The following is a 25600-nucleotide window of genomic DNA, read 5'->3' as shown; positions in this document are numbered from 1 at the left end:
TGGGAAAAGGCGGACGACGACACGTAAAACGTTTGGCCTTTGCAAATAAATGCAAATACATTCCTCGTATAGCAGTCATTTTGGCAATAGTATTAGCAAGCAATATGCTTGGATAACCGATTTCCACTGGTGCCATTGCAAACTCTTCTTTGTTGGACAACAAAAGGCCAGTTGCAGCATTCTGGAAGAGAGGAACACACAGACTCAGGCGCAGGATCCGGTCATGCCAGCACAGCAGGTGCCCAACTAACGGTTTTGAAGCGGCTATGACAGAAAAAAATAGTAAGAAAGAAACCGAGTCCCAGCTCCGGGACGATGGGCACACAACTTCTATTCTCACGCAATGCTTCCGATTCTTTTTTTTTTTTTAGCACAATATACTGCTTTTACATAGAAACTAGTTTTTAAAGGGTCATTTTTAGTAAGAAAAATGACATTTTATGTTTCAGTGTAGCGGCTAGCTGAAAAGAGAGACGGAAAAACATCCAACATATCAACGCTTGTATCTGGAGCAGAAACCCAAGGGAGCAGCCTTGTTTTTCCAAACTGACAGCAGACGCGGCTGCTTTAGCTTCCCTTCCACGGGCCCACGGCACGTCCTAGAAGACAGCTGGGGAGCAGCTCAGCTCATCTACACATTTCCACATCCCGTTTCAATGCTCCCCACGGGGACAGTCAGTAATAACTCTCCCAAGTGGCTGATTTCGATTTTGCCGAAGCAAGCTGGTTTTCAGACCTCAGAAAAAGAATTTCTGACAAATCGTCTCACGTAACAGTATTGTTCTGAAAACCTACAGCAACCGTGAAGGGGATCATTTGCATAATGAGCGTGCCTGGAGCAGGCCGGCTAATCTACAGGCACAAGAAATTACATAAGCGAAATGCTACCCCTGGAGCAAAGCAGGCAGATTTGCCCAAGTCCCAGAATGAAGTACAAGGTCTTACCTGGAAATCATTAATTTTCTTAGTGAGAAGATGATGTGTTCTGAGTCACCTAGAATAACCCGGAAACAGAAGGGTCAGCTTTAAACTACCATCTGCAACTCAAAACATTCCTGCTGTGTTCCCAGCAGCAAGAAAAGGAAATGTTTAGGACGCAGAAAGCAGCACAAAGGCAGAGAACCAGCAGCCAGGAGATGCTGCCACGAGACCGCAGCCTCTTGCTTCACTACCGTTCACACAACACGAACCACCCTGGGCAGCCATCCGGGAACTGCCAGCGACACCTCTCGCAGTGAAAGCCACTACACACTCACTTCACCAGCGGGCTTGCTTCCTCAGTCCGGGACTGGGCTCTGCATCTTCTCACCCAACACTGGCGATGCAGCTCAATCCCCCTGCTTTCTTTAGGAGGCCACATGTTGAGCAGGTAAAACCTGGCACCTTTGATTGAAACATCAACACCAATCTACTGCATCTCTATATTGTGCAGGTAGCGCTTTCTGGAGAGTCAAGAAGTCATCTTTTTTTTTTTTTTTTTTTTAAAGGCTGTATGTGTGTCCTGGTTTCAGCTGGAATAGAATTAATTGTCCTCCTAGTAGCTGGTATAGTGTTATGTTTTGGGTTCAGTATGAGAAGAATGTTGATAACGCACTGATGTTTTCAGTCGTTGCTAAGTAGTGTTTAGACCAAGTCAAGGATTTTTCAGCTCCTCATGCCCAGCCAGCAAGAAGGCTGGAGGGGGACAAGAAGCTGGGAGGGGACACAGCCGGGACAGCTGACCCAAACTGGACAAAGGGATATTCCATATCATGTGACATCATGCCCGGTATATAAACTGGGGGGAGTGGGTCTGGGGGGGGATCGCCACTGGGGAACTAACTGGGCATCGGTTGGTGAGTGGTGAGCAATTGCATTGTGCATCACTTGTATATTTCATTCCTTTTATTATTATTGTTGTCATTTTAATATTGTTATTATTATCATTATTAGTTTCTTCCTTTCCGTTCTATTAAACTGTTCTTTTCTCAACCCATGAGTTACTTTTTTTTCCCCGATTCTCTCCCCCATCCCACCAGGTGGGGGGGAGTGAGTGAGCGGCTGCGTGGTGCTTAGTTGCTGGCTGGGGTTAAACCATGACAATGTGCAATGGCTGTTGGCCTGCTCTGCATTACAAAAGATGGTTATTAATTGTTTTCAAGCACTGCTCTTTAGGGAGGGAGCCCCGTAGTGTATTTTTGACACCTGAACACAATCACACAAGAACTAGAAGACCTAGCTGTAACCTGTGTGTCAGACAAGCCACCCTTCCCTAAGGCAGGCAAGACCGTGGCAACGAAAACTTTATGAGTTTTCATAAAGTGAACAGAGAGCAAGGTAGAAAGTGTCTTAAAGTAAGAGAATGAAGAGCACAAGTTTCTGATGAGTGAGCACTGAACTCCACAGCACAAAACCACACACACGAGCAGACCAGGAAGGAGGTGGCAGAGATGAATGAGCAGGGTCCTGAGGAGCACAGAATACACAGGACATCAACAACGAAAGTGTGGAGGGTGGGAGCGGTGCACAGCAGGAAGGACAGGCACATCATCCCCATGGATCATTTCCCACCCTTGGCTGCCCAGCCTGCAAATGCCCATTAGAGGGAGCAAGGGACCAGGCACCCAGGATTAACCAAACAGGGCAAAGCCCTCAAAGGGACAGCAGACTCTTACCTGCAGATGACCTTTCAAATTGGCTGGCGTTTTATAATCCCCCTTTAAAACCTATGGAAAAGAGAAAATTGGAGTGACCCTTCTGGGGTAGTGGCTCTATGAACATCAGCAAGTCCACCTCATTAACTGCATCCTATGTCCCAGTATACCTGAACCAGCTGAAATACCCTGATGGGCGTTTGTTCTACCTCAGGGTGCTATACTGGGGCAAAAGCAGGACGTTTCCTCCTCCTTGACTGTAAGGAAAGACAGGGAGCAGCATCCTGCAGGGGCAGGGAACCGACACAAGCAATTCTCTGGTTCTCCCTTAGCCTGGGAGGGGAGAGTATTTCGGTCTTTACCATCGTGCCAGTTCTCCAAATTCATCCCAAGAAGTACAGAAAGGTCCATGTCAGAGACCCAAAGAGTCCCTAACCCTGCGCAGGGCAGATGTTCACCCAAATCACCTGTGTCCTAGAACACCAGAGCACTCGGAGCACGGACCAGCTCCAGGGAAGCAATTCTGACCTTCCAGGTCAGTGCTGCTACTTGCCTGCCTGCCCATGATCTGCACATAGTACCACGGGGACTGGTCCCACCCGCAGGCATTCCCCTGCTCCCACCAGTGTGACAAAGGACACCCCGTCCCAGAGCACCGTCACAGGGAGCACATGCAAAGCTGGGGGGGGCTGCACAGTCCAGCCTCAGGCCGGGGAGGAACCGATCCACCCCAAAACATAAGAAACTCCCTCTGTTTAATAACTGCTGTCTGTGGCTCTGCAGCTTCTTCCTTCCAGTTCTGCTCCAGGGACATGAGTCAATATTCTAAAAAAAAAATCTTCTGGTTTTGCCCAAATGCATTACGAGCCTCCACTCGCATTCTCCACGGGACCGCAGGAGTGGCTGGCGAGCTCCCCACTGACACAGCACAGTCTGCGCGTCCCCCAGACCGGCATGTCTAGTGCCTACAGCTGTGCACCTAGATAAGATCAGCACACGACTCCCACGCCTGGGTTCGAGAGCGGGGCTAGATCAGGGAGGGAGAGGTCAGTATCTGCCACAACAGAAGAAACGAACACCACCACAAAATCATAGGGAACGTCATCAGTTTGAGCCACGCCAGACTCAATCTACCGCACGCATCTGTTTTGAAATCATCTCGGTGTAACTGCGTGTCTGTCGTTCCCAGCCTCCCAAAAGGAAGAGAGCGTTTGTTTCTCCCCTGCTCTTTCCAGATTTGGTTCAGCAGCCTATTCTGCTCCAGAGGGCTCTGTGGGTGCGGAAACCCACAGCCCCACGTCAGCACTCCCCTCCCCGTGGCAGCGCCGCAGGCAGACGGCAGCCACACTCACTCTGTGCGTGTTGTTGACAACTAAGGGGTCGGGGTGGCCGTAGTTGGGTGGGTTGGCATAGGGATCGTAGCCGAGCCTGGCGAGCATCGGTGCGATGTGGGCCATGTCCTGCAGCACATCCCCTGGGATGTGCCCGATCCATTTAGATAATGCCTCCATGTTCACCGGCTTGATAACCTGGTCTGTTGATCTTTCTATCCTGGGGAAAAATAATAAAGAAAAAAACAAATCAAGACACTGAAGTTGGATTTCACGCATATACTGGGTTCAGACGGAAGAGCCTTCAGCTAGTGTTCACTGCCATCTCAACATTTCGCTTCCAATGCCCAAGACACGCGTGCAGAACAAACGCTCAGCGCGCAAACGCTGGGTCTGCCTGGAGCAGAGCTGGCACGAGGCAGAGCAGGACAGCCCTGGGGCAGACCCTTCCCGCTCACAGCCCTGCTCTGGGGGAGTGGATCCTGGCAGGGATTTCCACAGCCCCAGAGACTGGGTCCCCGTGTACGGGGGGGATCCGTCCTGCACCGGGTCAGGGTGTTAGCAGGACACCTCTGCTTATCACAGGAAAATAATGAAAGATGTGTGGTCTGTATCACAGTTACACCACACAATCCCACTGAAAATCCAAAAACTTATCTGTTAAGTAATCTCAGAAAAATTTACTCTGAGCAAATAGCGCTGAAAGCCCTGGAGAAATCATCACTTCAGCCATCCAAGGTGCCTACATCTCCCTATCCTACACCACAACTGCCTTCCTGGTTTGCCTGGGGTAAGGGCACTGGGACATGCTCCCTGCCGGCCACGTTCCCTGCCCTCCAAGCCCCTCGAGGAGTGAGGCCCTCTCAGGTACAGCCCCTGCCTCTGCACCCTGTGCTCAGTGGGATGCTGGCCTGGGGTGAGCAGCCACCTGCTTGGCTCCAGCCAAAGGAAACCACACTCCGCACGGCATGGGTGATGCGGCGTCCTAAGAGGGATGGATCTTTGCAGATCCTGAGCCTCATGAGAGCGTCCCATTTACCGACGGCTAAGGCACAGGCAATGCCGCACAGCCTCCTATGGAAGAGTGTCTCAGGGCGGAGGGAAGCGGAGCCCGGCCACACACGCACGGCCGAAACAGAGAAACAGAGCAGCTGCGTGTCCACAGCTGCCCTCACCACTCGGGCACGACCAATTTATACAAAGACTGCTTGTATGGTTCCCTTACACCACTGATTAAATTTTGCTAATTTAGGCTTAAGCCTCCATTTAGGAAATAAAGAGCGTTAAAAGAGGAGAAGAAGGTGGGAGAAGGCAAGCAGTGTCCTTGCACCCACAGACCTACAGCCAGCAAGGAAGGAGTGCTGGGGTGTGTCTCCACAGAACAGGTATTTCTTTTATTCTGCAATACCAGCACCAAACCTGGCAAGAATTGCTGCTCACCACTGAAAGCCATTCATTAGCAGCAAAACTAATCGCGGTAAGGAGGTATTTGAGGACAGGTGTTGAAGAGAGGCATTAAAGAGCTCACATTTCAGAGCAAGCAGTTCTTTTCAAATTAGAGACCAAAATAATTTCTGCAGTGTCAAGACAGATGAATAAAGCAGTCACCTGCTCCTAAAATCCTCGCCTGACAAACCGTTCTGTTGGGTACAACAGATTGCTAGTATTCAAGCCGTCTTTACTCAAAAGCACAAAACCTATGGCCACAAAACTGGATGTGCTGCCACTTCTGCCCCTGAAAAGCATGCATAAACACAAGTGACGTGTCTTTGCCCCCAGTTTTAGCCTTGATCTGCTTCAGGTAACAAAAATGCTCCTCGAAAAGCCAAGGCAGAAGCTGAGACACTCACTTGGAAAGTGACACCCCGCCGGGCTTCCCTATCAGCTCCTCGTGGTGCAGCACCGTGTCGCTCCAGGAGATGTCCAAGAACTTCATGATGGCATGCATGGACTGCTCAGGGTGCAGCACCAGCTGCTCGTAGTAGACGGGCAGGCACCGGGACCGCCCGATCTCCAAGCACTGGGAGTACATCACCTCGATGGCTTTGTTCCACTTGGTCAGGCAGTCTCGGTAGCTGTTCAGGTCGAAGCCCGCGATCGTCACTTTCCGTGTGATCATGGAGTGGACTGAAGCCCGGCCATCTCGAACCATCAGGAGGAATTTGGAATTGGGGAACAGCCTGGACAGGTAGACAGAGGACTTCAGCGTGAAGGGGTCCTTGTTACACAAATACCTGGCTGGCTCGCCATGCTTGGCGATCACTTCCAGTATAAAGGCCTGCATAGCGGCATCCAAAACTTGGTCCGTCACCCCCGCTTCGTCCAGACGCATCTTCTCTCGCCCCGATTTGGACCAGGCCTGCCGCATTGCCAGCACACGGGGGATGATGCGGGTCTCCTCTCCGCAGCGCACCTCAGGGTGGGCATCGAGCATGGCCCTCATCAGTGTTGTGCCGCTCCGTGGGACCCCACCAATGAATATCAGGGGCATCTCCTTGCTGTAACGATACTCGACGTGGTTGGAGTCCACCATGACCAGCTCCTCATTCTCGGGTCTCATCAGCCTGTGTCTCCTCTCACTCAGGACCTGCTGGCACTCCAGGACTTGCTGGCCAAGGTGCAGAGTCACCATCAGGGCGACCACTGAGCCCAACACCAGCAACACCCTCCTCATGGTGACCCGCATCCTGTTCTCCTCTGCACAGGCTGGTGACCACGCTTCAGCTTTCAGCTAGCAAGTGTTCAACCCAACGGGCATCTGCAAGAGAAACACAGCACGGTCAGAGGAGCAGGAGCCGCAATCCAGCCCGACGGCACCTCAGCGTCCAGCCTGGCTCCTTCAGGATGCTGACGCCATCCCAAGATTTCATAATCTCTTTCACTTATCAGCAACTTTCAGGCTAGATGCCTTCTACCCATGAGGTAATTAAAGTCTGTCTCGGAGCACACCCAAAGAGATCATTTCTGGACTGTTTGTGTACCCAGAAACACTGGTTTACAGCTGAAGCAAAGCTCCGGGAACTTTTCGGAGAGAACGGGCCATGCGTACCCAGTCAGTCCTCAAAAGAGTCTTTACAGAGAGTCTGCTCCATCCCAGATGAAGCCCAAACCCTCCCTGCAGTTCTCCTTCCTTCCAAAACTGAGCTGAGCACACCACCGTCTTCTCACTTCTCTCAGCCACCTGTCTCCTTCCTACATTTTCTTTAGTTTCAATGTGCTGTCGCAGGGGAGGGGGAAAAGCTGAAACAAGAGAAAAACAAAAGCATCTCATGCAAATTTTAAGGGTCTGAGTCAGGAGAAGCAGTTACCCATTACAATGAAACGCATTAAGAAATTAAACCATATGAAGGCTAACAGGATCACACAGAGTCAGCGTTAAATGCCCTTCCTCCGGAGACTGACCTTACCTAAAAATCCTTGGAGACTTCATCTGGCAATAAGGCTTTTTGGGTTTTCTGCGTCTCAGTAGGATATCCAGCAGGAAGCCTGCAGTTTCTCCAAGTCTCCTGCTCTGCTGCCTGCCCTAGAGGGACTCCTGCGAACACTGGCACTGCTTCCCATGCCCTCCCCCTCTTCTGCTCCATTTGCAAGTACAGGTTTTGCAATCCTCCCCTGGGCTCACCCAGGGATTTCAAGTTCTTTGTGATTATGTGGCTGGGGCGGGAGCTGAATGGAGTGGAAGGAACGGGACGTCCATGTGTTTTGTTTTGCTGACAATCCAAAGAACTGCTTCAGAAAAACATTTTCTCCTCTCAACTCTCTCCACGAAAGAGCAAATTTAGCAGCGGCCTGTGCAAAGCCCCTTGGCAGCAGGGAGCCAGGCAGCCTCGCTGCCCCTGCCCTACCTGCCAGCAGAACTGGCCCTGCACTCGAGGACTCACTCTGTTCCCCTTCCAGCCCCTGACATCCCACTCCACCTACCCAGACTGGTGAAGCGCTGAGCTGCTCACCATCTACCCGCTCTGCTTTTATTCTGCTCAAGCCATCGGATTACCACGACACAGAGGCAGTGCCTCTCTGCCTGCCCAGGTATGTGTTTTCCCATCCCAGCAGCTAAGTAACATCACCACCAAAATTATTTTTAGCACCATGGTTAACATCCTGGCCAACTGCTTAGTCAACATACCAAGGTTAAACAGTTTCAAATGCATGCCCATATACTAGATAAAAGTCAAAAAGTCAAATGCTGGTCCATTTGTTTAGATGTAAATCAGAGGGAACAACAAACAGCTCTGGCGTTTTTGCAGCACCAAGTGCAGAGTCAGACCTATTAAAAAGACAAGTGCTCCTCTGCTCCTTCCTGCTATCTTGATCTGCTTCAGTCATGTAAATATATTCAAATGTTCACCCTAAAAATAATTGCAAATGCCGCAAGACCCATCTCAATGCACGGTAGTCAGGATTTAAGGCCAGCTGGAATAATTATGGCTATGCAGACCAAGGCAGGCTAATTACGAGGAAAGATCTGCAGTTTAAAAAGGAGTTTGTGAGCACAGAAGTGCTCTGTTCTTTGCAAAAAACAGCTTACAGTGAGCGTTTCCCACCGAGATGCTCCCAGCAGCTCCGCCAGCTCTGCTCTGAGTGCCGCCGGAAGGGAACAAAGGGACTCGCTCAATTTGCTGTGCAAAGCGGGAGGCTGGCTGGGAGCCTGTGGTACCAGCCCCGCTCCAGCAGCACCCGGCGGGACAAAGTGCCATGTCCCTGGGGATCATCCTGCCTGCCTGGCCAGGATGGACACAGCCCCACCGCTGCCCATCCAATGCCACCACCATGGGGAAGCTCTCGCACCGCCGTGGGGCAGCAGGAGAGGCAGAGAGGCAGGTGGTGACGGCTGCCATCGGGGAGCACAGCTTCTCCCTCCCGCTGTGCTCCGGACTCTCCCCACCGCTGCAGCACACCTTTGCTCCTGCCAGCAGAACAGCCCCGCTCTGCCTCCTGCATGAGAGCCGCAGGCACCGGGAGGGCTGAAGCAAAACAAACTTCTCTGGTGGGATTACCCCGGTGTACCCAGGCGGGCTGAACAAGGATCCGTGACCGTGCTTGGCAGCGGTCTGCCGAGCAACCACAAACAATCCCAGCTTATTTTCAACTCTTTTCTGCAATCCTCCACTAAGAATTTCCCCAAATTTATGCGTCTTATTAGCCTACAAGAGAAGGGGGATGGATAATTTCCTCCACAGCAGATATTCTGGTGGAAAATATCATGGCATAATTAGGCAGCTCGGCTGTCTGATCAGAGATGACTTTCCAGTCCTTCAGATGCCCAAGCTGGCTCTGAGAGCTCTCCACTCCAGCAGGAATTACGGAGCTCTCAGGGGCTTCTCTGGCACATCACAGCAGGGACTGAAAACCACTGCAGCTGGTGACGGGGAGCAGAAATCAAAGTGCCAGCAGCCGATCCCAGGCTGAAGCCCCTGAGTGCAGCTTGGACACTGCAGGACAGGGACAGACTGTGACCCACAGCCAGGGGCTCAGTCCCCAACTGCCATAAGGGCAAGGCTGGTACTGAGAGCAGAGAGCGTGGGGAAAGATGGGAGCTGGTGGGGAAGTGACAGCAGAGCAGTGACAAACAAGGACACAAGAGCTCCTACACGCAGAAAGTCTTCCTTATTTTGCATGCTGATCAGACATTAGTATAAACAAGGCTTAAACCGTTTCTTGTCAGCTTGCAAAGACAATACAATATTAACAGGGCATCAGTGGCAGTGTGGACAGACCTATGAAATATTCACCATCCCACACCCAGCATCACAGGGGAATCAACTGCTCTGGCACATGCCATCCATATGTGCTTACCTTCCCCCGGTAAGTTCATTTTGCTGCTAGCCAAGCTTCATGCTGAAACACAGGTGGCCGCGAAAATACCTAATGGGGAAGAAAAGCCATAGTGTCAATTTGTTTATTTATTGCAGACATCTGCGTGCGCGGTGACGAGCGATGCTCTCCTTCTCGGCACCTTTCCCTGCCGCATGCACCCCTCCTGCTCACAGCCTCCCACCAAGCCCAGAGGAAAGGTGGTCCTGGCGGAGCTGGTGCCCCCAGCTCACGGTCAGCGCCAGCAGCCAGACGTTGCACGCCTGCAACTTGGCCACCTGCCCAGAGGCACCAGCACTGCTCCACCGTGGTGGCATCAGCAGGGCTGAGCCAGAAGGAGAAGCCGAGGGAAGCGGGAAGGCGGCTACTCTTTTAGGAAATGAAGCCTCCTGGAAGGGAGAAGCCTAAGAGGGACAGGAGCAGCTGGGATGTTTAAAACCCAGGGGACGACAGTCCAAACGTGTGTGACGGAAACTTGCCACAAGCAACTGGTACAACAACCCGTCCCAGAGGAAGCAACTTGCCTGCCGCAGGCTTTGGCACAAATGAAATCAGGCAAAAGTGGGACTATGGTCAGAGTCCCCAAACCAGTAACAGCAAAAGGAGATGGGGCCCAGAGGACTCCCCAGGTCTCGCAGGTCATGCTCGTGCCTCCAGGCAGGGTCACAGGATGCCAACCTCTGCATTAGGAGCTGTCCACGCTGCAGTGATCTCCCCCACTCCAGCCCAAGGAACAAAGCTCTCTCCAGCCTCACCAACCCCGTCAGGTAGGCAACCAAAACCCGCACATCAGCCCAAATGCCCGGTTTCCCACAAGGACACAACACCTGAGCCCACGAGGACTGCACCCATCCCGGGGAGCCCAGCAGCCGCGTGCACCGCCTCGGCTGAAGCTGTCCTGCAAGCGCAGAGCACGGTGACAGCGTGCCTGTGCAGGGGTCCTGCCCACATCCTGCCAGCAGTACAGCAGCCATGTCCCTCCAGGACACCCTCCTCCAGACACGGGCGGGCAGGAGCAGGGAGGACCTGTCCCAGCAGGGCTGCAGCTTTCCAAGTAAAGCTGCCATGTGGGGGGCCGTGCTGCAGCGGAGCATCCCAAGAGGCCAGGACCCGGCAGGATGGCAGTCCGCTCCGAGGCTCGCGGCGTGTGCACAGGACCACAGGCTCGTCGTGGGGCTGCTGCAGCTGGGCCCTTCCCACAGTCAGCTCCCCCTTGATGCACGACGGCATCCCGGCCTCAGAGGGTGTTTCTGAGAACATTTCACGTACGGACACTAATTGTTATTCCAGACACCCAAGAGTCTCCTCCTCTCCTGCCCAGCTGCCATCGAACGTCACGCGGCCCCTCCACTTCAGCACTAATTAGAAAACAGAGGGAAACTCCACCCAGCACAAACTTTGCAAGAGCTTATCCGCAGCGCATGCATCGCCCTCCTTCCCTGCAAGGCTTTCTGCTTGACCCTGGCCTGGCCTCCCATTGACCATGGGATTTCAGGCCCAGACAAGGCTGCAGGTCCGCGGAGCAGCAGCTGCATCCCTGGGTGCGCTTCTGCAGTGCCACAAATGATCTGGGGCGCGGAGCAGCGGCAGTTTAACAGCCCAGCCCGAGACACCCTGCTCCGGAAACGGCTCCAGCTCTTGCCCGTGCACACAGACACACACACAGACACACACGCCTGCAGACTTCCTTCCCGACACTGCACAGCGTGCCAATGCGTGGCTGCTCCGCCAGCCGGGCAGACACTGCGGCCGACCGAGCACCAACTGACTGCAGCCTCCACGTCCTCCTTCACCTGCTGTTGTGAAACGGGTAAACCACCACCGCTGCCAGAGAGCAGCCCCGCGGTGTCAGTGCAGCCGGGGCCGCCGGAGCAAGGGAGCCGTGCACCATCTGTAGTGATGAAGCAACATCTCAGTCCTTTTTTTAAAGCAACTAAGTGTTACAAACAAACAGCAAAACCAGTTTCTACAAGAAGCTCCATATGATCAAAAAATGCATTTTTCTTTAAACCGTTCCCAGAAACAACTGCTATTAGCTGTAACTTCCCCAAAAGACCTATGCGTGGCCTGGAAAATTTTAGCTCAAATCGTTGGTGCTTAATAAAAGGATAAGGAACTGCAGATGTCTTTGTGGCGGAAGAGCAGCAGAAGCTGTGGTGAGCAAGAAATATCCTAATATATCTAGCTTGCATCTTTACAAATCAGCAAAATTTAATTACTTAATTGATAGTCTCCAGTTAATTCACAGGCGGCACGCAACACAAAAATAAACACAGCTTGCCTGAGGGTGACTGCTGCCATCCCAACCTGAGCTCAGACAAAGGACGCACCCAGAAGCGCCGTCACCGCCGAAGGCAGGCCTGCTTCTCCTGGTCACTCCTGGTGGCAACTCGTAATGTGCGTTTCAAAACGGCTGATGACTCCAAGGCATCTCTCCCTTTGCAGGACAGAGATGCTCACATCCTGAGGAGGCAGCAGCAAACAGGAGAGGGGTCAAATGAGCCCCGGGAGAGGAAAGCTGGGAAGAGACGGCAGGGGCTGAGGGCGAGGAGTGGGAAGGGATGGGCTGCTGGCACGCAGATGCACAGGGTGTTTCTCCTTCTCAGTTTCAAAGCAGCCTGAGCAAAAGCTGGTCAACAAATTTTAAAACATTCACCAAGAGGTCGATGAGCAGCCCTGGAAAGCAGCAAGCACGGAGCAAGCACCGATCTCTGCTTCCTGCTGCATACCCACGGAGGCAGCCAAGGGGACGGCTGAGGTTCACCCAAGTGCAGCGTCAGCCACGTTGCACAACCCACAGCTTGTGCTCGTCCACCCCCAGCACAGCAAGGATCGATCCCCGCAGGGACAGGAGCAGGGTCCAACTGACACTGCGGTTTGCTGTGCGCCCCAATCGATACTGCAGCCACTTGCAGTGGAACAGGAGCTTTGTACAAACTCTGCTAGAAGTGAGCAACGGCCTGAGGCTCCAGGAGGTGAGAGAAGAGCCCACTTTTAGGTGCATGAAATTAAGCTGTTGAACAGCACCTACAGCACTCAAAAAAGAAAAAAAAAAAAAAAAAAAAAAGAACTTGCTTTCAGGCCACCAAGTGGTGAGAACAGCAACATCGACAGCAGAACAGTTTTTGCTTATTCAAGCTAAAGATGCAGGCCACAAACCCAGGTGCATCTACAGGACTCAGAAGCCAATCGCAGCAAAAATACGTGGATTTTAGACCACTTCAGGGTTATGTGTCCCTTTGAAACCCCCCCCAAAGAACAAACAGCACCATGGTTTGCATTTGCACCGCTGATATCATCCCAAGTAAACTTGGAAGAAACAGTCAAAAGACTGCAAGAATGAGTGTTTAAGCACACATCTTAGCACCCAAACCACAAGGAGGGTGTTTAAGCTTGCATCTTGGCACCCAACTGGCTCAACTCACCTCCAGAACAGCCGCAGGGCATGCCAATGCTGCCGTGCTCATCAGTCCTGCTCCGTTTCCTTTCAGTTCAGCACTCTCAACGCGATGCGCCAGCCAGAGCCCCTGCAACGATGCCAGCTCCTGAACATCCCCTCTGCCTTCCACTGCACAAGGCGCTCACCGTGGCTCTGGTAGCTCTGCTCAGATGCTGAAGTCGCCCCAGCAGCTGGGCGCGAGGGTCTGGCGGCACAGCCCACCACCACGGCGCAGGTCCCGCTCCCCGCACCACCACAACTACCGCATTCCTGCAGCCCAGAGGTCGTTGGCTTGGACCTGCAGGGGCGAGGGGGTTTCACAAAAGACCTTTTCTCTCCCAAAGCACAAAGCCCTCCTCCAGGGAGGACATGGGGGAATTTATTCTCACTGCTGAGTACCTAGAAAAATAAACTAGCAGGATCTGATGCCCTGAGGATTACGGCAGCAGGCACCGGCTTCAAATACCAGCTTTCTTACTCAGAAAAGCCTGTGAGGTGGAAGCCCTGTGCCACACAGCACGTTCCCAGCCGAGCACCCCAGCACACCATCCCCAGAGACCCTGGCCAGGGATGCACACACAGTGCGCCAGCCCGCTTTAACAGGCTCTAAATCACATCAACAAAGAATCAACAGACATTTCACAGCACAAATGTACTATTTGTTTATTGCCTCGAGGCTGTTATGATTAGAAAAACATTTTATTATCCTGCTCAATGCTACAATGTTCCTGAAATAATAAAAATCCCACCAATTTACAGCATCTTCACTCTGCCCGCCTCTCATTCCAAGCACAGCAATGGCATTTTATCGTCCAGTGATGGAAACCACAGCATCCACTTCTGCCAACCTCTCCGTAAGGCAACAGCCTTTGTCTCAAACTGGCTTATTAATTATGAAACGCCCGAAGTGAAAGCTGCTGGCAGAAGACGGTGATGGAGGCACCCACCCCAGTGACTTGGCACAAGCCACCACACCCACCGCACCCCAGCAAAGCTCCAGCAAAGCCAGGAGGGAAGGGGCTTGCCACGTCCCCCCTTGGCTCAAGGAGCGGGGTTGGGAGGCGCAGCTGCCACTGGAAGGACCAAGCTGAGTGATGGGGTACAGGCGGGGAAGGGAGACCCACCTGCCGGCCCGTGCTGTGGGCTGCGAGGGACGGGTGCCGGAGCAGGAGGGGTGTCTGTGACCCCCCGCAGCGACAGATGGGGGCCACCCACCAGATCAGCTCGGTCTCCGCTTTGGAAGCGCTTGTGCCGAAACGGGACAGGAGCTCTGTGCTTCGGAGGGAGGGACACTTCTGACTTTCAATCAACCCACAGCTCCAATTCACAGAGCTTTACCTTTTCTTAATTACTCTGCAGTCGCTGCCTCAGGGGGACAAAGGCAAAGCCAGCACGGATACCACTGCACGGAGGGTGACAGACAGACACACTCCTACCCTTGCTCTCCTTGCACCATGACCAGTGGCCCCGCTGTCCCGCTCCCCCCACAGAGCTGGACAAGGAGGCTCTCAGGAAGCACAGAGCTGTTCCCCCACACCTTCCTGCTCCTCTGACCGGGGTCCCTCTAACTCCCACCCCTGGGCGCAGGGCAGGTCCCTGGGAACCCCACTGGAGAGGGTGAGGGGAGCTGGAGTTTGCAGCTTCCGCGTTAACTCACCATGCTCGGTGCAAACATGACTCTTCCCTCCCAAAACTGAACAAAGATTCCCCACATGAATGTGGATGGTCAGAGCCCACCATACAACAGGGAGAAAAAAGTAGTCAGAGGAACTGCTAGAAAAAATACTAGGTATCTTCAAAAAAAATATTTTCCCAAATCTACATGCCAAACCATAAGTCTCAACAAGCTCCAGTCTTGCATGCACAAAGATCAAGATTTGCAAATAAAAGGTTGTTTCTGCAAGAGAAACCCCAAAACCTCAAATTTGCTTAAGAAACAAAATCAAAATATTATATTTCCCCATGCAGTAACACCAGGCGTCCCCAAAGCTGCAGACACTCACTAAGGAAAGGGTAACGTGGACAGAGGGGCACACTGCACAACCCCTTGGGCAGAGAGGTGAGGAAGAAACACAGCTGTAACGCATCTCCCCGCACCCCTCTCTGCTTGTCCTTGCCCTGTTTCCTGCAGCTCCCAGTGCGGTGCAGCCCTTCGGGTACACGGTTCTGAGCACACACCAGCCCCAGGACCTCCACCGCAGCCCAGCTGGGCTCAACACGTCAGCTGCCACAAGGGCAAGTGTTTGGCATTTTCACAAAGCCAGTAATTTTGGCTCAGAGGGGCTCAGAGCGCTGCCTAGCACTGACTTCAGCAATGTGTGAATACGTGGCCTCCCACTCGATACGGCGCAAAGCCTGTGTGCCTCCACAGCCCCCAGCAAGGACGTGCAACAACCTCCCACCGAGCCCCGGCACGGGAAAAGCTCTTCTTGTGAAACCGTGGATGGAAGAAAAGGAAATGGGTCCTTCCGAGACCCGTAAGACAAATTAACCCTGAACAGCACATCCGAGTGCTTCACGGCTCGGTTCCTGTCTTCAGAAGCCCAGCTGTAAGCCGTGGGTCCTCTGCTACCATTTACATCTGCAAATGCTGGGCCACCGAGGGCTGCCTCTGCATGCTGTCCTTCCTCTGCAAGTCACCCGGCCGCGGTGGCCCGCAGCCAGCTGTGAGCACAGCTGCCCGGGAGAGCGGGGGGGCCAGGTGCTCTCCCACCCCTGTTATAGCGTGTCCGGGCACAGCCACTGCCAGAACCGGTCACTCATGCCGCAGGATCCACCCACAGCACAGAGCAGGAACAGGAGCACTGGAAAAACCCCAGCTGCTTCTCCCTGTCCCGCTACAGCAGCCGCAATTGCAGCGGCTCCGGAGCCAACGGTCATTTCTACATGGAGAAGCACCTCGACGCCGCAGCCACTTGTGGATTCCCTGGTCTCGGTTTGAGCTCATTCACCTGGGAACGCGCAATGGGAACCAGCTGCTTGCTGAACTTCTGAGCGCTGCAGATTGAACAACCCTCTGCTGCTGTCAGCGGTTCCGGCTTGCAGACCCTGCGAGGGGGCTCAGGGCAGCTCCTCAACAGGCCTGCCGTACACTGCACAGCTCTTACGGGCAGGGCCAGCCCCAGGCAGTATTGCCAGCCCACGCTCCTGCCTGCACCCGCACTGCGAGGCCAGCACAAAAGGATGGACTGGGGATGAAAAGGGGAAAAAAACCCGTCGTTCCCCAGTAGACGGGATTTCTTTGGGGAGAATCCCTGCGATACTGGAGGCTGACAGGGGTTTAGGAGAACTGCACAGACAGGCTTGCAAAATTGTATGAAACAAAGCCGGCAGAGGACAACACGGCAAGCTTCTCCCACCGGCCTGCGCCCTCGCTGCCTGCACTCGGAGGGCTGCGAAATCCAAAGTGAAACATGCTCTGCTGAGGCTTCCTAAACGCATCACAAATTCGTCAGAAGACGCATCTGTACGGTGCCAAATAAAACCACCTGCTGGGCGTTTGTTTTCTCTCTCCAGAAACGTTCTCGACAGTCACTGCATTTTGTAGTGCTTCTGCCATCCCGCACATCCCCTGAAGACTCAGCGTATCTGTAATGTAAACTGCCTTTGGAAGTATCTTCTTAAAATAGCGACAGAAATTACTAATACAGTTTTTAAAACCTACAGGCAGAGAACCACAGTGGCACGAGCCTGCCCGTCCTTCTGGTGAGCTCACCAGTGAACCACATTCCGGAGAGACCCGCAGCAGCTCCCACCTCCATGCCCCCAGCCTGCAAGATCTCACCAGTGCCAGTGCAGAGAGCATAATTCTGCCCATAGCCCCCTGCAGCAATGCCCCGCAACGCCAGCTGCAGCACCGGCTCCGGGTGACGCCGGGAAGGACCTGTGTGGCACAATGCGTGGCTGAGCCGCCACCGGGGGACACAGTGTTGCTCGCCCCAGGGTGCCTGGAGCATGGTGGTGGCTGCCCAGTCTCAGCTGACAGGCCATCAAATGTTGAGGCATGGAAGCTGGCTCTCATGGCCAGATCCTAGCAGCGACGCTCCAGTCTTCTGGGAAATGTGGAGCTGCGGGCAGCAGCCAGCCGAGCATGCACACAGGCACAGAAGCAACTTGCAGGAATGGAGAAAGCTCAGCGCTCTGGACCAAAACACCAAGATGCTGGGAGGGTGTTCATCAGTGCACCAGCAACATCCACCAGCCCCTTCCTCAAACTTCCCCCCTATGCGGGTTCACGCACAGACCATGGGGCAGTTACGAATGTCAGCGTTGGAAATCACCCCCCAATTTCAGGGGCTGCCTTCCCCGAGTGAGCACCCTGCAGACCCTTGGCTCTCTCTGTGGGCAGCACAGCACGCCTGTTCCCGCTGGGTACCACATGGAGGCAGCCACCAAGCACGAGCTGCAGTCAGGCACACTATTACAAAACCCCATTTGGAGGAAACATTTGAACCTGCGCTGGCACTTGACAAGCTCCCCACGAGCACGCTGCAGTGTTCCCAGAAAAACAACGTCAAATTTGGAAACCTGTTAGCACAAATCATTTTAATCTCTCCACTCACCCTTGCTTGGTACCCCCGAGCATGAAAGAGCAGCGCAGCTGTGCAAAGGGGAGACTCACCGCCCATATATTAAGTACAAGCAGCTGGTGGGGCCGGGCTGTGACTCGCAGAGGAAGACGTGTGAAGGGGTTTCAAGCTGCGAGATGTTTTTTTGGACAGAGCCCGAGCACGCAAACAAACACAGCGAAGGACAGAACAAAGGCCCGCACAATGCAAACCATACCCTTCCCATGGAAGATTGTGGCCCAGCTCATGCTGTGGGCAACGGGAATGCGCTGCCAGCAGTGCCAGGGACCGTGACTCTGGCCACGAGTCCCAAGGAACAAGAGCTTGCTACAGAAACAGTGTGGATCTCGCATCCCCACCACGCAGCACCGCAGGGCAATGGCCCGGCGACAGGTGGGCAGAGCAGGGAGAGCTTCGGTGGTTTGGGTGGGCTACAGGGCACCAAGGCAGCTGTTTGGGAGCCTGTCTGTGATCCCCCCCGCCAAGGGACTCGCACCTCGCAGCCGCCCAGCAGAAGCTGCAGCTGCCCAGACCTCAGCTGCTGCCAAAACTTTTCATGCCAAAAGCTGAGGCTAACGCTGACCGAGCCCTACGGGCGCAGCCTCTCACTGAGCGCTCGCTTGCCTAGGCCGCCGCGGCCCAGGCAGCCCCGCTCGCTCCAGCAGAGGAGGGCAGCCCCGACACCGGGGTTCAGCCCTGGGTGCCGGGACGGATGGACAGCCCCGGTCCGTGGGTGCCTCCTGACGGGCATCGTGCCCGAGCCTGCCCTCTGCACTACTGTCCCGTCCGGCGATGTGCGGGTGATGGAGGGCACGGCCTGGTGCTGGGCTCCCAAAGGGGTGCCAGGGAGACCGAAGGGCGAGGCGAGTGTGCCGCATGGCAGGAAAGAGAGAAAAAAGGTACGTGGAGCACCCTGCACCGAGCACCCTGCACCGAGCACCGCCCGCTGTGCACCAAGCACTAACCTCCGCGCACCGTGTGCTGCACAGCGTGCAGCCTGCATCGCTCCGCGCACCGGGCATCCCCTGCCGCTCCGCGCACCGCCCGCTCCGCACCTTGCACCGCTCGCCGCGCACCTTGCACCGAGCACCTTGCACGCCACCCACCGAGCGCTGCCCGCGCTGCTCCCAGCGCCCGCACCGCCCGCCGCTACCGAGCGCCGCCCGCTGCTGTCACCTGCCGGCCGGCGCCACGGCGGGGACGGGGGGGACGACACACACCGTGCCGGAGCCGGTGCCGAGCGGCGCTGACGGCACACGCAGCCCCCCCCCCCCGGGTCCCCCCTCCCTCCACTCACCGGGACCGCCGCCGCCGGCCGGGAGCGGCGCGAGACGCGGCGACGTCACGCGCACGAGGGGCCGGGATCCCCGGTGCCGCCCCACTGCGCATGCGCCCCGCTGCCGGCGGGCGGCACCGGGCGCGGGCGGGAGGTGCGGGGGCGAGGAGGGGGAGGAAGGGGTCGCGCGTGTGCTCGCACCGGGTCGGGGGCGGTACGTGTGTCTGCGTGTGCCCGGGACACGCTTGCGCTCCACGGGCAGCACGGGGGAGCCGGTGCCGGCACACGGCCGTGGCCGCGCAGCCGTGCCCCCTCCCGGGGCGGGGGGTCCTCCGGGGCGGGGCCGCCCGCGCCGGCGGCAATCACCCTCGGGCCCCAGCAACCCCTGGGGTACTGCTTGACCGGCAGCGCTGCGATCACTGCCGTCGGCTAATTAATTAGCACAGCGGGAGCGCCGGAAAATGCTACCGAAGGTGCCAGCCGTGGGGGGACAGGGGATGGGAAAGGGGGGAAGCGCCTGGGGGGGGATGGGACAGTGGCCGAGGGGAAAAAACCTCCTTGAAAGTGAATTGGTCTTTGATTGACTGCAATTACTGCTGTTAATTATTTACCGCTCAGGTGAATACGCGGCTGCGTGCCGCTCACGGACTCGCCTCTTGGCGTGTGTACCCACCGGCCTGGCCCCGTGAGCCCCCGCTCCCCTCCCGCCCCGCAGGCATGGAGGGAGCCGGGAGCCCCCCGTGGTCCGGCCGCTCCCGGGGTGCCCTGAGCCCCCCCCCCCCCCCTCCGTGGGGGCTGGAGGAGCCTCCTGCCACCTCCTTTCCCGTGCACGCTCCTGCTCTCACCGGGGTCTTCCTTGTCCCTGCTGCAGCCCCAGTGTGTGTGTGGGGGGGGGTGGGTTGTCCCCCAGGAAGATCACCCTTCACCACGTCCCACCCGGCTTCCAACACGAGACTCGAGCAGGACGGAAAAGCAGAGCCGACGCAGCGCATCCCATGGCTGTGCTCAATGCACCACAGACTCCCAAGCAGCTCTAGTCTTCTGGTTTTTTTTAATTTGCCTCACAAGGTAGAGTACATCCAGGGAATGTGCAATGTACAAGGAAAGTGCTGAGCAGGCGAGCGCGAGGGGAGGGGCGGGGGTGCCCCACGGGGCCCGGGACTCGTAGCTAGCAGGCGGCACGCTCAGTCGGAGGGCGCGTCGGGGGTGACGAAGGTGCCCTTCTGGTCCCACTGCATGTCCCGGATGCGGCGGATGGACTGGATCTGGGGCTGGAAGGCAGACCACTCGTTCCAGTGTCGGAAGTCTCCGGTCTCAAAGAGGTACTGGTAGCCTCTGTAGCCAGGGTACTGGTACCCGACCCAGCTGCAGGGAAAGCAAACAGAGGGCACCTGAGCGGGGTCGGCCACTACAAGCAGCAGTGACATGGCCGGCACGCTCTTGGGAAGCCGGCGGAGCCCCCCTGCCTCCCGTGTGCTGGGTCCGACCCCCTGGGTGATGGGCTACACCACCGAAAACAGCCATGTGGTGCTTTCTGGCTGCCCGAGAGCCCCGTGCGGGTGCTCAGGATTGGCGGGCAGCGAGCTGGGGCGTGGGGGAGGACAGGGAGCCCGGCAGGAGGCAGCTCCCGCCACGGCCCGGCTTACGTTCCACTGGGCACCTGCACGCTGCCCACGCGGTCGCAGAAGCCGTAAGCCCAGAGGCTGGGCACGTCATCCTCCTGGATTTCCATCTTGTTGCCCTTGAAGTCAGCAGACTCATACAGGGAGATTTTGTGGTCCTCAGCCTCCTGGGGAAGACAGAGGGAAGGCGCTGGGTTGTGCGGCCGAAGCCCTGGAGCTTGCTGCAGCGAGGCATCAAGTGGCATGGATCCGGCTCTGGCCGGTCCCACCTGGGTGCTTTCTGCTTCTGGACCACTCACCATTTTGATGGGACGCATGGACATGAAGCAGTCGCTCCGGTAGCTGCTAGACCAGGTGTCCCAGCGAGGGTACTCGCCCTTCTCCAGGATGAACATCTCCCCACGCATGTTGGCCTGCTCGTAGGCCACCCAGCTGGGGAGAAGGGGTAGGACAAGACAGCGGGTCAGATGCCAGCCAGCAGCTCCTCTCCCGCTCAGCCAGCCTGTGGGGCATGGGGGCCAGGCTCACAGCACCCAAAAAGGCTGTGGGTGTCAGGAGTGGCCCCACCATCCTGCTTCCACCTTTCTCCCAGCCCAGGTGCTATGGCATGTGCAGAGCCTGCAGCTAATGGGGGGCACTGAGCTGGCAGGCTCTTGCCTGAGCGCTCGCTGGTACACGCGTCCAAGGCCGGCAGCAGACACCAGCGTGCTCACAGTGCTCTCCTTCCTCAGCCTGGGGACCAGCAGGGCCCCAAGGCAGCTGGTGAGCCCTGCACGCTGCGCACCAGAGACTCGTCCTTGCGTTATCTCAGGACTTTTGAGTGTTTTACCTCTTGCACCACCGAGCCCGGGCCAGGCCTGCCCAGGCTGTCTAATGCTGGCATGCTTGCATGCTTCACTGCACCAGCTTCAGCCAGCTCTGGCATTCATCCCATTACCAGGGGGCGGGCGCCCGGGGCTTACTCAGCTGTCATGTCACCTCTTTAGCAATGCCACGAGGTGCTGCTGTGCTGAGAATGTCACAGGCTTAGGGCTCCAAAAACCCTCGGCACCAGAACAGCCCTGCATTTGCTGCTTCCCGTTTCCCTGCAAAACAGGGCTATTTCTGCAGATGCCAACAGGTATTTTCCTAATGGCAGGAGATGTGTTCAAGTACCACAGGCGGTGCGACCTTACACTGACTTCTAAGGCTCAGCTTGGTTGGTTTTGCTTTTGTCTGTCCCTAAGTGGGCACTGAGTCTCAGCAGTGACTCTAAAGAAGACTGTGAGGATTGAGGACCCCAATGGCACCAAAGTATTCTGTTCTCCAAGTTTCACCCTGTCTGTATCTCATGTAGCTTCCCAGGAGTCGCACCTGAGCTCCTTCAGGGCTGCTCTGTCCCCCTTTCATTTCAAGAAGAGTTGGATATTCTGGGTTCCTAATATAAAAGTTGTCATTGGTGCCACATGGTGTCATTCGAGGTGACCACGGGTCACCTTGCCTAGTCCCTCAAGGCTGCCATCAAGGCAAGCTGTGTCCTGTGCATCCTCCCCAAAGCACTGCCAGCCCCCGCCCCCGGCTGGCCTGCAGCTGCCAGACTGCCTTCCCAGGCATGGTGTTTCCAGCCAGGCATGGCTGCGGTGAGATGCTCTTTCAACATGAAGATCATCCGTCTGTTCAGCTATCTAGTTTGGCGATCATTTTTGTCCCTGCCTGTGCCAACTGTTCCCATGGCTTTCAGACCTTCCCAGCCCCTTTATCACTGCTCAGCTGCCTCGGTGTAGGCAGGCGTGGGGGGCTGCCTGCCTGCCCTCCCCTGCCTGCTCCAGCCTTGTCTCTGCAGCAGCCCTGGCCACCAGCCTGGTCCAAGGCACCCGCCTTTTTTCACCTTGGCTTCTCTAAAATCTACAGGTCTCTTGCATTTCATTAACAGCGTCAGCAGATCCAATGGACACCTTTCCTTGGCCTTTGGCTTTGCCTCTTTGCTTTACAAATGGCCTTGGCATCCTTCCCACCTGCCCAGGCTGTCCTGCCCTCCTTGAAGGAGACCCAGGCTCCCCAGCTCTGCTCCTGCACTGGCCCTCCTCTGCTCTCTGCCCAGGCTGCAGGGAAATGCCCCTGCATGTCACGCTGCACCCAGGGCTGCTCCCCAGGACCGTGTCCCCACCTCCCCAGGGCATCCCCAGGGACACAGTCCCCTCTGTGGCTGGGGTCACTTACGGTCCAGAGGTGACGATGACACTGCGCACCCGGTCGAAGCCACGGTCCCCCAGGTTCAGGCACTCAGTGGTGAACTCCATCTGCCTGCCCTGGAAGTTCTCCTGCTCGAAGACGATGATCTGGGGGCAGGGGGAAAGGGTCGGACAGGGACAGGCACGCTCGGGGAGGGTAGGGCGGTGGTGCATGTCCCTGCATGGACCCTGCATGCACAAGCCCACAGCCCCACGTGTCCCCCTCGGCTCTCCAAGGCTTCCTGCAGCTTTTCAGGTCTGGTGCCTGGGCAAGCCGAGCTGAGCTCTGTGCATGAGCAGCCCTGTCTCAACACAGCCTGAGCACAGGAAGGTCCCCTCCTGACAGCCATCCCTGCTCCAAGACAGCGTCATCCTGCCCCCGGTTTTACTGCTGCAAAGCCACATCTCCCTGTGCCCGTGCCCACGTCAGGTCCCAACTGGGCTGGGAAGGAGCTGCTTTTCCAGGAGCTGCATCCACGCCGTGGCCTTCACTGCCTACCACGTGCCAATATGTCGCCGGTGTCGTCGCGTTGCTCACCCCTTGTCCACAGCCTCGCTGCAGCACTTCAGTGGCATGCTGCCCCAGCGTCACCACAGCGTTTCAGTGCCAGCTCTGTCTCCCACAGCCTCCTCCATCCCCCCGCAGCACCACAGGACCGCTGCATGCGGAGGGTGACCAGAGGGAGCAGGTGGCAGCACCCAACCCTGATGCCATGACGCAGGGGAGAGCATTTCCAAAGCCTGTGGTCCCCAACAAGCCGTCCCAGCCAAGCTGGCACCCAGAGCATTCCTCCTGCAGCAGCCCCACAAGTAGCTACTGGAATCCTGCACCTAGAGAGCTGCTGCCCAGGAGACACACAGTGGGGAGGGACGGCATTGTCCGCGCTCTGCTCCTGCTCTCGAAGGAGGATACTTCCCCTGGGCTGCCTGCGCTCTCCTCCTGCTGACTGCCCCAGAGATGCTGCCACCGTCCCTCAGCCCCAGACCGCGTCCCTGCGTGTGGGCAGCAGCAAGGCTTACCCTGAAGGCTTCTGTGGAGGGCTCCTCGCCCTTGCTGTTCGCCACAGGAGCAGGGTCAAGGGATGGAGTTGGCGCTGGGGCTGCCTTCTCCTTCTCCTCCGCAGCCTGGCCAGGAGCAGCGGGTTTTGTGGTCTCAGACATCGTGGTGTTGGGCTCAAGTCTGGGACAGGGCACCAGGCAGAGATGCCAGCAGCAGGTTAGAGGGCATGCATGGCTGTGGGTACCCACCACCTACCCCGGCCCTCACCCTGCCCTGGGGACAGTCGCATTGGGATGGAGGGCTCAGCAACGGGGTGGGTGGCTGGGGCCAGGAGAGGGGCTGCCAGGAGGTTCTCCAGGCAGGCACAGGCAGCGGGGTCCTGCCTTCACAGAAGGACCACAGGAGGTCCCGGGTGCCCACAATCTCCTTCTGTCATCAGGAGTGCCCTGAGCATGGTCCCACCTCTGCAGAGGTGCCCAGAGCAGTCCCAAACACTGGTGCCCAGCTGCTCCCTGCTCTCCCCACTTGGGCTGGGGTCTGACGCTGCACCGGGTGCTGGGGCCATCCCGCACGGGGTGTGCCTGAGAGCCCGGCTGGGCACCGGGGCGGCGTGTGAGGGGATAGGAAGGGGACAGCCCAGTTTGCATGAAGCCCTCCGGTGGGCACCCTGCCCGTGGCCCCACGGGTGAGTGTCACCAGCGGCTGCTGGGGGAGCAGAGGGCAGCGGGATACTGAGCACCGGGGTGCTCCCAGACATGGTGGCCACAGCGGTGGTCACGGCTGAGACCCTGCATTTCCCTCTCCCCCCCTCGGGTCCGGCTGCAGCCCGGTGCCCAGGGACTTTGTCCTCTTACCTGGGCAGCTGCTGCTTCTTGTTGGAGTGAGCGGGCTTGTGTTTCGGGGTGCAGCGAAGCCCCCACTTTATAGCCTGGCAAGGGCAGACCCCCGGGCGGGCGCACAAAGAAACTGCCAGCTCATCAGTGTCTGCGCGGCCGCCCAGTCATCACATCCTGCAAAGCGCTGGGCGAGCTGGAAGCCTCTCCCCGGCCCCGTGCCCAGCTGCTGAACCCAGCACTTTCCTTTGTGCCCGCGGCACAACAGAAGACCTGACCGTGCCACTTTGCAGCGCACGGCGGCACCCACTGCCCTGCTGCGGCCGCCCCGACAGGGCATATATAGCCCTCGCGTGGCCTGGCTGGCACCGGCACGCTGCCCTCCCCTGCCCACTGCCCCTGGCACCGGACCCGCACAGGCATCCAGCTCCAGTGCCGCTGCAGCCGGGGAGGATGCACCGGCCCCATGCCCCGCGGCTGCATGGTGCCCAGCCCTGTGGCTGCACTGTGCTCATTTCTCCCCTCTAAACACTAAATCTCTTGCTTTAAATGTCACTCCATACTGGCAAACACCTGAGTGCGCTGCCCTGAAGATGCCAGGATGCAAGACTTATGTGTTTTGAAATGCTTCAGAAGTTGGGGTTTTTTTTCTAAATGAGGTGTAATTGAAGCTGACACTTTCCAAACCATCTCAATCCCTGAAAATGGTGTCCTCCTTTGAGGGTGTCCCTGCTCACTGCATCCACTGGCATGGATGTTAGCTAGTTTTTAGCCCATTTAACCTGTGCTGTGCTCATTCTATACCAGCCCTAGTTTTGCCGTCACCACACTGCATGGTACCAAATCCCACATGGGGTTTCAGTGCATCAGTGCT

General features: G+C 56.6%; 2 protein-coding genes across 10 annotated transcripts; both read right to left on the bottom strand.

The window, feature by feature from the left end:
- Positions 1-31: 31 nt before the first annotated feature.
- On the bottom strand, positions 32-19178 carry TPST2 (tyrosylprotein sulfotransferase 2). 8 transcript variants are annotated; one of them, XM_030025115.2, is made up of 7 exons: positions 19083-19178; positions 9761-9829; positions 5815-6722; positions 3986-4184; positions 2655-2705; positions 946-994; positions 32-181 (listed from the first exon to the last, which is right to left on the bottom strand). In XM_030025115.2, exons 3-6 carry the CDS (start codon positions 6648-6650, stop codon positions 965-967), a joined length of 1116 nt encoding a protein of 371 aa, XP_029880975.1. In that variant the 5' UTR covers positions 6651-6722; positions 9761-9829; positions 19083-19178; the 3' UTR covers positions 32-181; positions 946-964. The 8 variants fall into 8 exon arrangements, with proteins under 8 accessions (XP_029880975.1, XP_029880977.1, XP_040982005.1 ...); XM_030025117.2 differs by lacking the exon at positions 19083-19178 and adding an exon at positions 18962-18981; XM_041126071.1 differs by lacking the exon at positions 19083-19178 and adding an exon at positions 18892-18915.
- Positions 19179-19615: 437 nt separating this feature from the next.
- On the bottom strand, positions 19616-24902 carry CRYBB1 (crystallin beta B1). Of its 2 annotated transcripts, XM_030025125.2 has the most exons (6): positions 24748-24902; positions 23914-24073; positions 22883-23001; positions 20983-21115; positions 20708-20850; positions 19616-20426 (listed from the first exon to the last, which is right to left on the bottom strand). In XM_030025125.2, the coding sequence occupies exons 2-6, from the start codon at positions 24052-24054 to the stop codon at positions 20246-20248; spliced, it is 717 nt and encodes a 238-aa protein (XP_029880985.1). In that variant the 5' UTR covers positions 24055-24073; positions 24748-24902; the 3' UTR covers positions 19616-20245. The 2 variants fall into 2 exon arrangements, with proteins under 2 accessions (XP_029880985.1, XP_040982006.1); XM_041126072.1 differs by having other exon boundaries at positions 20708-21115.
- Positions 24903-25600: the final 698 nt, after the last annotated feature.

Source organism: Aquila chrysaetos, chromosome 9, assembly GCF_900496995.4.
Source record: "Aquila chrysaetos chrysaetos chromosome 9, bAquChr1.4, whole genome shotgun sequence".
NCBI lineage: Eukaryota > Metazoa > Chordata > Aves > Accipitriformes > Accipitridae > Aquila > Aquila chrysaetos.
Note: the sequence above shows the minus strand (reverse complement) of the source record. Positions and strands in the feature narration are given on the sequence as shown.

What these genes read in the sequence shown, in the direction of transcription:
- CRYBB1 (XM_041126072.1), bottom strand. Translation starts at nt 24,054, where the DNA reads ATGTCTGAGACCACAAAACCCGCTGCTCCTGGCCAGGCTGCGGAGGAG. An exon ending in CCTCCACAGAAGCCTTCAGG is followed by an intron (nt 23,002 to 23,913) that starts GTAAGCCTTGCT and finishes CCCTGCCCCCAG; the next exon opens with ATCATCGTCTTCGAGCAGGA. An exon ending in GTCATCGTCACCTCTGGACC is followed by an intron (nt 21,116 to 22,882) that starts GTAAGTGACCCC and finishes CCTTCTCCCCAG; the next exon opens with CTGGGTGGCCTACGAGCAGG.
- TPST2 (XM_030025115.2), bottom strand. Translation starts at nt 6,650, where the DNA reads ATGCGGGTCACCATGAGGAGGGTGTTGCTGGTGTTGGGCTCAGTGGTC. An exon ending in GGCGGGGTGTCACTTTCCAA is followed by an intron (nt 4,185 to 5,814) that starts GTGAGTGTCTCA and finishes ATTTTTCCCCAG; the next exon opens with GATAGAAAGATCAACAGACC. An exon ending in TTGTCAACAACACGCACAGA is followed by an intron (nt 2,706 to 3,985) that starts GTGAGTGTGGCT and finishes TCTTTTCCATAG; the next exon opens with GTTTTAAAGGGGGATTATAA.